General features: G+C 41.4%; 1 protein-coding gene across 1 annotated transcript; it reads right to left on the bottom strand.

Moving 5' to 3' along the window:
- Positions 1-2,867: 2,867 nt before the first annotated feature.
- Positions 2,868-11,828, bottom strand: DEFB108B (defensin beta 108B). The gene is made up of 3 exons (XM_055095151.3): positions 11,741-11,828; positions 7,883-7,942; positions 2,868-3,739 (listed from the first exon to the last, which is right to left on the bottom strand). Exons 1-3 carry the CDS (start codon positions 11,826-11,828, stop codon positions 3,576-3,578), a joined length of 312 nt encoding a protein of 103 aa, XP_054951126.1. The 3' UTR covers positions 2,868-3,575.
- Positions 11,829-12,507: the final 679 nt, after the last annotated feature.

Here is a 12,507-nt window from a genome sequence, read left to right as displayed (position 1 = left end):
TCAGGTGGCTTTTTTTTTTTTTTGAGAAGGAGTTTTGCTCTTGTTGCCCAGGCTGGAGTGCAGTGGTGTGATCTCAGCTCACTGCAACCTCTGCCTCCCGGATTCAAGCAATTCTCCTGCCTCAGCCTCCTGAGTAGCTGGGATTACAGGCATGTACCTCCATGCCCAGCTGATTTTGTAGTTTTTTTTTTTTTTTTTAGTAGAGATGGAGTTTCTCCATGTTGGTCAGGCTGGTCTCGAACTCCCGACCTCGGGTGATCTGCCGCCCTCAGCTTTCCAAAGTGCTAGGATTACAGGCGTGAGTCAGGTGGCTTTCTCAAGTGCCAGCAGTGACAGTGGTGAGCTAGGTAGATAGGCATGCCCTCAAGACCCTGGGAGGCCTGTGTAGCATCAGCAATTGCAGTAGTCATAGCAGGTGAACTCTTGGGACCCCAGGTGGCATGTGCAGACGCCAACAGTCATGGCAACATGATGGACAGAATAGTCCTCAGGCTTTCACCTGGTGCAAATATGTGGGCACTGGTGGCAGCGGTGATGGCAGGCTGGGAAGTCCTATCCTTAGGCTCTCAGGAGACACACAGGTACTTGATGGTGATAGGCATGGTGGATTAATCCCCAGGCTTCCAGACAATGTGCCCAGGCACCACCAGGCTGGGTGGGCTCATACTCAGGTCACAAGAAGGCATGCACAGGTGCCAATGACAGAGACCAGTGTGGGTTGATCCCCAGCCTCCTGGACAACGAGCTTGGGTAGTGGTAGTGACAGCAATGGGTGGGATGGGCATGTGTTCTGGCCCTGGAATAGTGCCCAGGCAGGCGAGTCCCCAGGTCCCCTGAGGAGGCCTGCAGGTGTGCAGTGGCCCTGCTCCTGGGGGTCAGGATTGCTGTCAGTGTCAGTGGCCCTGGGAAGGTGACACTCCACTTGTGAAGAGTGCCTGCTTCAGCTCCCTTTGTTCTGGGGGCAGCCTCCCTAGTGAATGGCACTGCCAGTTCCCTGGAGTGTAGGACACTTTGTAGGCTAGAGTGATGGGGACCAGCCCACACTGGTGAGTTCAGCTGGTATTGTGACTCTGCAGGCCTCTGGATGGACACGAGGGAATGTCACTGAGGGTCCAGAGATGTGGAGATGCAGGGGCTGTTGGGCCCCAGGGCAGGATGTAGTCTGTTGGGGGCTGGGCTCTCAAAATGGCACTGTGCCACAGCTGCCTGTGTCTGGGGGTGGGTGCAAACGATCCAGTGCCAACTCCTTCTCTGGGACAATGACCATCACATAGACTCCAGGCAGCTCCCTATAGTAGTCTCAGGGCCTGCGAGGGCTGAGAGACTGTCCCTTGGCTAGGATTGCAGTGTCCACAGTGGGAATATGGACCACTGGGGCTCTCTTTTTTACCTTTTCACCACACTGGAGAGCCTGTCCTGGCTTTAAGCTGATTCTGGCTGGGCTGCTGCTTCATTTTCCTTTCCTTCCATACCTCAGAGATTCCTTGTCACTTTGCTGCTGAATTCTAGTCCCCTCTTTCATGCCCTCTTCAAGGTATGATTATCTACTTGCTGTTTTGGTCTTTCTTTGGGAGGACACAGTGCCTGGTGCCTCTAGTCAGCCATCTTGAAGGCCACCTCCTAGCAATGAGAAGATAATATTCTATGTGACGGCTTTAATATACGTGTCCAAACGGCTTCTTTTCTAGGGAAGCACTTACTCTAAGAAATAAATGTTATATAGTGCAAAAATATATTAAAGGGTCAGTTGGTGATGTAGTTTCAAGAGTGGCACTGAGGAAAACTTGGCATTTCCACAGGGTTGAGTTGGTTGGAATATATCTCAGTCTCTGAGATTTTGAACCCAATGTTTTGAACTTTTTGAGATTTCAAGTAGCCCATGTGACATAACTTAACATTCTTTCTTGGCCAAATCAGGCATGGTGAAAAATAAAATCCAGCTAATATACTTTTAAATATCTTGATTCTATACTCTTTCAATAACCAAGGGGAGGCCCCCCACTACTTTACACAAAAAAGAAAACTCTATGAATGAGAATCTCTTCACACAAAGCAACTAAAGTTGTGTCTAAATGGAGCAAAATGGTGACAGGTGGTAAAAGCACTCAGTGGCTGTTGTAGGTAGAATAATGTCCCCTCCGTCTCCCGCCAAAGCTCTCCACATTCTAACTCCTGGGTCCTGTGAATATGCCACCTTGTAAGGCAAAGGGGGGGAATTGAGGTTTCATGTGAAATTAAGGCTGTTAATCAGCTGACCTTAAAATAGGGAGATTATCTTAGATCATCCAGGTGGGCCCAATGTAATCATGAGTCCTAAAAAATGGAATAGTGGGGAGAAGATGAATTCAGAATGATGGAATGTGAGGACTCAACGCTCCTTTGCTGGCTTTGAAAATGGATGAAGGAAGCTATGGTGCACAGGAGTAACCTGCCATTGCTGGGATAAAGGTGCAGGAAGAAAACTGCAGAGCTTCCAGAAGAAAGCTCAGCCCTGCTGACACCTCTGATGTTGGCCCACTGAGATCCATCTGAAACCTGCAGCCTATAGAACTGTCAGATAACGCATTTGTGTTGCTTTAAGCCACTAATTTTGTTGTAATTTGTGATAGCAGCCATAGGAAGCCAATGCAGTGTTTTAAAAGATGGAAGAAAATGCTGAATGATTATGCCCAGAAAAAGCTGGGGACTAAAGGAATTCCCTGAATCTTGGCCAGGCATACATGTACAGACCCAGGGAATTGCCTTTGAAAAGGGTGCTGAAGAAATTGCCTTTAATCTTAGTGCACCTCTTTTTATAATTTAGATTTCTGGTGAAGTCTGGTTGACGTGATTGTGCAATTTTCCCATGTGCTGCACCTTTATCAGGGAGAGACAGACCCCTGCAAGGCTGCATGGAATAGGATGGTGCATTTTCCCAGTAAAAAAGGGGAGTGGTCTTCCCACACTCAGGGTGAAGGGTTACACTGCGAGACAAAAGCAATAGGTATGGTGAAAGTTCCCCCACCCTGCTGTAGGTCATTTTCAACTAAGAGCTCATCTAGATGGGATAGAAGGATACTGGAAACCAAACAGTAATCAAGTCATAACATGTAATATAAACTTCTTTCTTTCTTTCTTTCTTTTTTGAGACAGTGTCTTGCTCTGTCGCCCAGGCTGGAGTGCAGTGTCAGGATCTCGGCTCACTGCAGTCTCCACCTCATGGGTTCAAGCGATTCTGCTTCAGCCTCCTGAGTAGCTGGGATTACAGGTGCCTGCCACCATGCCTGGCTAAATTTTTGTATTTTTAAAAGAGACAGGGTTTCACCATGTTGGCCAGAATGGTCTTGATCTCCTGACCTCATGATCCACCCACCTTGGCCTCCCAAAGTGCTAGGATTACAGGCATGAGTCACCGCACCCAGCCAGTAATATAAACTTTTAAAAGAGGTTTTGTGCTGGTTGGTTTTGGTTTATTCTTTTTTGAGGATTCAATAAAAATCCCTGGGAGAAAAATGGAGAGAGGGAAAGGGAGACAGGGAGACAGAGAGAGGGAGAGAGAAAAAAGAGAACATAAAACCTCCAGAAAACAACAGGCTTCAGTCCTTTTTGGGTGTAGTGCTCTCAATTCTTGGTTGATGCCCCAGAGGCAGGCAGCAGGGTCGGCTATTTAAACATCTCCCAACATGGATTTCTGTTTCAAGGCAAAAGTCCCGACAGGAGCCATTTGGACGTTCACAGATCTCCTTGAATTTGCCCCTGGCTACATGCAGAAGAGGGTTATTGTAACCATTCACCAGTCTTTCTTTACTTTGTGTTGAATTACATGGACACAGGGAGCAGTGCCTGAAAATAATCTTGTGTGGATTTGTGTGTGTGTGTGATTTGATTTCTTAAACACTTAAAAATCTGCTGTCACACAAAAATTTGGATTTTTTGGTGTTCTTGAAAAATCTGAGAATATTGGGTGCACCTACATGACAAAAGGCTGGAGGTGAGTAGCCCGCTCCCCTTTACAAGTTCTAGAGCATGCAAGTTTCAGTTTATTTCTTCCTTATTATCTTCTAACACTGATGGGAGATTTCAGCCTTTTAAAAAAATTTAATGTCTTGTACTATGGATTTTCCTGGAGCGAAAGAGAAGAAAATCTCTTTTGGTTCATCTCTTTTTATTTCTACACACACACACACACACACACACACACACACACACACCCACACATACACTCTATATGATAGATTATAATAGATGTATCTTTCAAAAGTAGAACTGAAATATAGACCTAAAAGACAATATACTTTAATTGTTAGAGAGGATATTTTTCCTGTGGAAGGGAACAATATTCCTATGTGTTTAATACACAAATATATCTGTGTTAGTACTTGTTACACCCTGAGACTTCACTCACTATTTATATCTCTGGCACGGGTATTTGAGGTTGCAATTTTTCTCTAGAAACCATTGCATATATTAAGAGTGAAACATTCAAGGTCTTCTTAAAGGCTCAAAAACTATACTTGTTGAAAACATTGTATAGTATTTCATTTATGTCCTAAGATATCACTGCTCTGGGGATAGGCCACACACACTGAGGTATTTAGTTTGAAAAGTATTTTAATTCTGAGCAGTCTTTGTATGTAACACAAAGCACCTTTTCCATGACAACTTCTTGGCAATAAGAGAGGTATAAAAACCAGCACTTTTTTTTTCTATTCTGGAACACAAAAGCCAATTCTAGAATAGCTTTCAATCAGTACAGCAATTTTAATAAACATTCAATAAATGCCTATTTAACTGAACTGAAATCCAAATGCATTAGGTTCCATTTAACTTTTCAATGGTCACAAAGCAGTTAGTGGCTTGATGTGAAGACCAAATATATGCAATATCATATTTATATCTATAATGCAAATTGGGAAATAAAGGTCATGCTTTTTTGAAGACAATGATAATTCTAAATGTTGACCACTTAGTAGAAACAAGCTGAAATCTGAGTTTTTTGATCCCTGAGCTTTCCATCTCTTCCTTTTATCTGTAAGTAGTCAGCTACTACGTATAGTAGTACCCAAGCCCACTGGCCTTGTGCTAAAATTGGCCCTTTGCAGCTCGAAGAGTCATAAGAAATTAGTATAGTGTAGAGGATGCACCACTGACCTGTCTTGTGATATGTGATAAATCACTCTTGAACATCCCTCTGTGGTAGTACTTCTTGCATTCTACTACGGGTGGTGTTTTCTCATCTGACCTCAATTCTTGATAATGAATTTCTTGAGGGCAGGAATCATATCTTATTCTCCTCTGTACGTATATTCCAGAATCTGACTAAAGTCTTGGTTTATAATAGCTATTCAGTAAATGATTGTGGAATAATTGATTAAAATACAGCTGTTTTCTAACTTGCAATATGTTTGTGCGGAAATTTGTTGTTACTCTTGGTTCACAGGTCTTTGAATCATGTGTACTATTTTACTATACCTGATTCTATTGAGCATTATATTTTCAAACCACTTTTCAAGAAACTTAATACAGAACTACCATTTGACCCAGTAATCTCACTACTGGGTGTATATCCAAAGGAAAATAAATCAGTCTTGTAAAAAGACCTAATTTGTATGTTCATCACAGTGGTATTCACAGTAGCAAAGGTACGGAATCAAACTAGGTGTTCATCAACAGTGGATTGAATAAAGCAAATGTAGTATATATATGTCATGGAATACTATGCAGCCATAAAAAGAACAAAACTGTGTCCTTTTCAGTAACATGGATGCAGCTGGAGGACTTTATTCTAAGCAAATTAGCTCAGGAACAGGAAGCCAAATACCACATATTCTCAGTTATAAGCGGGGGGCCGAGCAGTGAGTGCACATGGACATAAAAATGGGAACAAGAGAGATTGGGTCTTACCAGGAGGGGAGGGAGAGAGAGTAAAGTCTGAAAAGCTACCCTTTGGGTACACCCTACCTGCGTGACAGAGTTATTCATACCCCAAACCTCAATATCACACAATATACCCATGTCACAAATCTGCACATGCACTCCCTGAATCTAAAATAAAGGTTGAAATTATTTTAAAAAATTGAAATTACAAAGGGCTTTTTAAAATTATGATGTACCATTGTTCATTTGCAAGAATTCAAGTAACATTAGGGATTTAAAAAATCTTTTGTTTTCATTTGTTCTTTGCTTGTAAACCTTGTGTATTGCATATTGTGGACACTATGTCTTTTCCAGCTATTTGCTTTAGGAACAAAAGCTGGAGTTACAATGAACATCATAGGCTGTCTTGTCTAGTCACTTACCTTAAAGATGAGGAAATAAGCTGATGGAAAGGAAGAAACTTGCTCAAGATCACCCAGTGATGGAGTGAGGCAGATGATAGGGACAGCACTAAGGCTTGGTATTCTGATCCTCATTCTATTTTCCACTCTTGCCCTCTCTCTGTGTCCTCCTCTCTTCTCTAGCCTTCTATAAAAAGTTTGCAGTTCTGCTTCAATGTCTACCTAAGGACATCCAGAGGAGGTGCCACCTTTCTTTAGGCTGCATTCTTTAGCACCATCCTGTGTTTTCTTCTCTAGTCTTGTTGCATCCCATTTTTGACTGTGAGTAATGCTTCTGCCTGTGCTGTTCTATCCAATTAGCTGCTTCTATTTTGATTGAGTGACAGTGAAAACAAACAAACAAAAAATTTGTTTATCCAAATTTGGAATTTTTAAACCTTGATTAAAAGCATTGATTTTCTGGGGTTATATATGTAAGACACATCTTTTAAAATATTTTTAACTGATTAAAAAAAATCAAACCCATGTATTTAGCCAGGGTGACTACTTAACAAGTACTAGGAATTCAGTAATGCCACAAGTTTAATAATCTTATAAGTCAGTCCCCAATGTTGTGTGCTACCGAGTTAATATAATTGGATATGGTATCACCTTTTATCAGGCTGTAGGACGTCACACAAAGGAACGGCACAACAGAACTCCAGGGTGGGATGTATTAGGGAAAGCCAGGATATTAAAACAAAGCGTTGACTCTGACATTTACCCCACCGTTGAGAAAAGCACTTCAGTTTCCAGGGCCTTAATTTTTTTCTCTATAAAACAGCAAAAATAGAGGCAATAAGTTGCTTATTCATCCTTGAATACACATGTTCAGGAGTTCCAGAAAATTTTTGGATCTACTTTGGGTGTCTGGTAACCACCTTGGGCAAATCCAAGAAGTCCTATACACACTTCTCCAAAGCATGTCTGTGCAAGGGGCCTTATACCTGTGATTAATGTTCCCATGCTGAATGCAGAAGGCTATGCTCTGGTGTGGGGTCATCCCTGGTTCCTGTGTTTAAATTCTACATTACAAGACTAGATGCTGAGAAGGAAGAGGGAAAGCCAGGGATGGAGATGGAGCCTTAAGGGGAAAAGTCAAGCCCCAGGGACCAACAGTATTGGGGAGCAATAGGTTAAAGATTTCTTAGATTATAATAATATTTTCAAAGAGACTTCTTCCACCAATCCCTTCTGTCTGAGCCTACCACAGCTTTGGCATAGCTCTTATGCCAGTTCTTAGGATAACTAACTGTTGCTGAAAGAAACTAGAGGAGCTTTGGAGACCAAGATTTAGTAGAATAATGCCTGATTTTTAATTTTTGATGTCTAGTAACTGCTAGTAAACTTGCCTAATTTGGAGATGAAACAAGAGGGTTTCAAAGACTTGAAACACCATTGACTTCATTGAACTGAGTTGCTATGGAGAATTAACGAATTAGATGGCTGCAGGCCTCTCAGCCAAAGAGTCTTCCAGATTTCCTATGAGACCCCCTTTTCTGGTCATAGGTGATGTGATTTCTCTTTGAGTATTGAATCCCTGTAAGGTGTTAGGCACTCTACTCTTACCAAGTTTATTTTGTTACCTGGTAGAACTTGGCTTATAAAGAAGAAAATGGTGAAGAGGAGGACAGCAATCCTCACGGCTGAAGAAAGAAAAAAGTTTGTCTTCATTTCCAGGAGGCAGAGAAAACTTCCATCTGTGGCTGTCTAGCATCAGTGGAATGTCTCTGTTTGGATAATAAGAGTCTTTCTGTACCTCATTAGGCATATTCATAGATAGAGGTGTTCTATGCATGCAAAATTGCTTTTATGGGAAGACTGAGAGTCCTTTTTTTATTGGACAGCCAGTTCATTAGAATGATGTGGGTGCACAGATTTGGCCAGAAAACCTTGTTAAATGGGGACATAAGCTACAAACATTTTGGCAAAAGATGAAAGTTTATGAACAAACAACCATTTATATTGTTACAATAAATTAGACTGTATTGAGAAACCAGTTGGTTTCATTAATGACCAGACATTTTGTTAGTGAACACTTCCCAGACTTTACTAGCCCTGCTAAGAATTAATCACCCCACTTGCTCCTGGTCTGAAAGTCCAAAGTGCTTTGTTTATGTTACAGTACTTACTGCCTTGTATGTTAGATTAGTGAATGTATATTTGCCTCATCCACTACTGTATGAGCTTCTTGCTTGCTAGGACAAGGCTATATTACTCAGAACTGAGGAGGGAGTTGAATCATGTGGCTATGTATTCTCAAATCCTCTTCGCCAAGTGGAACAAAACAACAGCGAAAGACCACCGCACATGGAGGCAGGATGTCTGGATTTGGATTCTAGATCTCTAGATCTATTACTAACTGGAGGTATGGATATAGTCAGGAAAATTGTCTTCCTTAGGTGCTTCCTTGATAGCGTCTATAAAGGTCGAGATCTGTTGGATCTAGATCAGGGGATTCTCCATCATTACTATGCAGAAAATCAACTGGGAGAGTTACTTTGCAATACAGATGCTTAGTTCCATCTCATGATATTTTTATTTTTTTTTAAATTGGTCAAGTATTTTTCATTAAATAATGTAAACTTTCTTAGTCTACATCTAATAAAACTCCCACCAGCATACAAATACATTGAATGATATTAGCAGCAGAATCTTTAAATAAAGTAACCATACACAACTATTAGGCCACTTTTTTTCATTGCTTATTATTTCATGCTATTTGTCACCATTGTCATCATAATCAGCCTCATACTACATTGTTGAACACCCATCAGGGACCATATGGCATAAACATTTTTCCTACTCACAAAAGAGCATATGTTCTCTATATGGTATATAAAATTAATGTCTGAACAAAGTGGCTTAAACAAGGCAGAAATTTGTTTCTCCCTCACTTAAATCTATAGTTCTACCTACCGTGGCTAGTACAGATACTTGCCAAATTCATTAGGGACACAGGCCCCTTCCAGCTCTCTGTTCTACTATACTTTAGAAGAGGCTCTAGTTTGGCTGCTAAATCCCCACCTATCATTTTTGAATTCCAGGCAGCAGGAAGGAAAAAAGCCAAGAGAGAAAAACAAGGGAACATCTACCCCTCCTCTTAAATTTTTTAACCAACCCCTTCTTGTTTTTTTTTAACCGACTTTGTTGAGCTATGATTACATTTAAAAAGCTGTACATATTTAAGGTGTACATCTCAGTGAGTTTGGGGATAAGTATACACCATGAACACATCACTACCATCAAGATTATAAACATATCCTTCACCTCCCTAAGTCCCCCCCCTTTATTATTATTATTTTTTTTTTTTGGTAAGAAATTTTGGTAAGAATACAAAATCTACCCTTTTAGCAAATTTTAAGTATGCAATACAGTATTCTTAGCTATAAGCATTATGCTGTAAACGAGACCTCCAGAACTTACTTATGTGGTATATCTGAAACTTAGTGCTCTAACCACATCTACCCATTTCCCCAGCACCACGGCCCCTGGCAACCACCATTCTACTCTCTGCTTTTGTGAGTTTGTCTATTTTAGATTTCAAATACAAGTGAAATCATATAGTAATTGTCATTCTGTGGTTGGCCTATTTCATATAGCGTAATGCCCTCCAAGTCCATCCATGTTGTCACAAATGACAGGGTTTCATTATTATGTAACACTGAATAATATTCCATTGCATATATGTATTAGCCATTTATCCTGATACTCTTCCTCCACGTGCCTCCCAACAGGCCCCAGTGTGTGTTGTTCCCCTCCTAATATCCATGTGTTCTCACCGTTCTGCTCCCACTTGTAAGTGAGAATGTGCAGTGTTTGGTTTTCTGTTCCTGGGTTAATTTGCTGAGGATAATGGCTTCCAGCTCCATTCATGTTCCTGCAAAGAACATGATCTCATTCCTTTTTATGGCTGCATAGTATTCCATGGTGTGTATGTACCACATTTTCTTTATCCAATCTGTCACTGATGGACATTTGGGTTGATTCCATGTCTTTGCTATTGTGAATAGTGCTGCAATGAACATATGTGTGCATGTATCTTTATAATAGAATGATTTATATTCCTTTGGGTATATACCCAGTAATGGGATTGCTGGGTCAAGTGGTATTTCTGGTTGTAGGTCTTTGAGGAATCACCATACTGTCTTTGACAATAGTTGAACTAATTTACATTCTCACCAACAGTGTAAAAATATTCTTATATCTCAACAGCCTCATCAGCAGGTAGTTTTATTTTAAAAATTTTTGAGAAACCTTCATACTATTATCTGAAATGGACATAGTAATTTGTATTTCCACCACAAGTATACAAGGGTTATCTTTTCTCCACATCCTCACTAATACTTGTTATACATCTTTTTAATAATAGCTATTCTAAGAGGTATCAGGTGATATTTCATGGTGGTTTTTATTTGCATTCCCCTGATGATTAGAGATGGTAAGAATTTTTTCATGTATTTGTTGGCCATTTGTATCTGTTCTTCTGGGAAATGTCTATTCAGATCTTTGCCCATTTTTTTCTTTTTCTTTTTTTTTGAGATGGAGTCTCATTCTGTCACCCAGGCTGGAGTGCAGTGGCATGATCTCGGCTCACTACAAGCTCCATCTCCCAGGTTCACGCCATTCTCCTGCCTCAGCCTCCCAAGTAGCTGGGACTACAGTCACCCGCCACCATGCCTAGCTAATTATTTGTAATTTTTTTTTTTTTTTTAGTGGAGACAGGGTTTCACCATGTTAGCCAGATCTTTGTCCATTTAAAAGAAATTCAACTTTTATTTTAGATTCAGGGGATGCATGTGCAGGTTTTTACATTGGCACATTGTGTGATGCTGAGGCTTGGAGTATGAATGATCTTGTAACACAGATAGAAAACATGATACCCAATAGATAGTTTTTCAGGCCTTTGTTCCCACCTTCCCTTCCCCCTCTAGTAGTCCCCAGTATCTGTTGTTCCGATCTTTACATCCATTTGCAACCAATGCTTTTTTCTCACTTATAACTAAGAACATATGGTATTTGGTTTTCTCTTCCTGCATTATTTTAGAATAATGGCCTCCAGCTGCATCCATGTTGGTGCAAAGGACATAATTTTTTATGGTTGCGTAGTATTCCATGGTGTACATATACTGTATTTTCTCTATCCACTCTAACATTGATGGGCGTCTAGGTTGATTCCATGTCTTTGCTATTGCAAATAATGCTATAATAAATATATGAGTGCACACGTCTTTATGGTAGAACAATTTGTTTTCTTTTGGATACAAGGGTCAGTCCCCATGGCTGCTGTCAAGGGCCAGTGTTGAGTGCCTGCAGCTTTTCCAGGCTCAGGGTGCAAGCTGTCAGTGGATCTACCATTCTAGGGTCTGGAGGATGGTGGCTGTCTTCTCAGAGCTCCACTAGGCAGTGCCCCAGCGTGGACTCTGTGGGGGCTCCAACCCCACATTTTCCATCTGCACTGCTGTAGTAGACATTCGCCATGAAGTCTCCACCCAGCAGACTTCTACTGGACATACAGGCTTTTCCATACATCTTTAGAAATCCAGGCGAAGGCTTCTGATATGGTTTGGCTCTGTGTCCCCGCCCAAATCTCACCTCAAATTGTACTCCCATAATTCCCACATGTTGTGGGGGGACCCAGTGGTGATAACTGAATCATGGGGGCAGTTTATCCCATGCTGTTCTCATGGTAGTGAATAAATCTCACGAGTTCTGATGGTTTGATAAGGGGAAACAAGTTTTGCTTGGCTGTCATTCTCTCACTTGCCTGCTGTGATGTAAGACATGCCTTTTGCCTTCTGCCTCTCCCCAGCCATGTGGAACTGTAAGTCCAATTAAACCTCTTTCTTTTGTAAATTGCCCAGTCTCAGGTATATCTTTACCAGCAGTGTACTCCTGTACTTTGTGCACCTGCAGGTTTAATACCCCATGGAAATTGCCAAGGCTTATGGCTTGCACCCTCTAAAGTGGTGGCCCAAACTATGTCTGGGGTCCTTTTAGCCATGGCTGGAGCTGAAGTGGCTGAGACCTAGAATGCTGTGAGCACTGTCCTGCACTTGCGCTGGGCCCAGCCCACAAAACCATTCTTCCCTCCTAGGCCTCCAGGCCTTTGAGGGGAGGGGCTGCCACCAGCCAAGGTCTCTGAAATGTCTTTGAGGCCCTTTCTTCATTGTCTTCCATTAGCATCTGCTTTCCTTTTAGTTATCCAAAT

This window comes from Pan paniscus, chromosome 9 (genome assembly GCF_029289425.2).
Source record: "Pan paniscus chromosome 9, NHGRI_mPanPan1-v2.0_pri, whole genome shotgun sequence".
Classification (NCBI taxonomy): domain Eukaryota; kingdom Metazoa; phylum Chordata; class Mammalia; order Primates; family Hominidae; genus Pan; species Pan paniscus.
The sequence above is the reverse complement of the archived record's forward strand: the minus strand, read 5'-3'. Positions and strand labels throughout refer to the sequence as shown.

What these genes read in the sequence shown, in the direction of transcription:
- DEFB108B (XM_055095151.3), bottom strand. Translation starts at nt 11,828, where the DNA reads ATGTATGGAAAAGCCTGTATGTCCAGTAGAAGTCTGCTGGGTGGAGAC. An exon ending in CAGCAGTGCAGATGGAAAAT is followed by an intron (nt 7,943 to 11,740) that starts GTGGGGTTGGAG and finishes TTCTTTCTTCAG; the next exon opens with CCGTGAGGATTGCTGTCCTC. An exon ending in TATAAGCCAAGTTCTACCAG is followed by an intron (nt 3,740 to 7,882) that starts GTAACAAAATAA and finishes TTCTGCATGTAG; the next exon opens with CCAGGGGCAAATTCAAGGAG.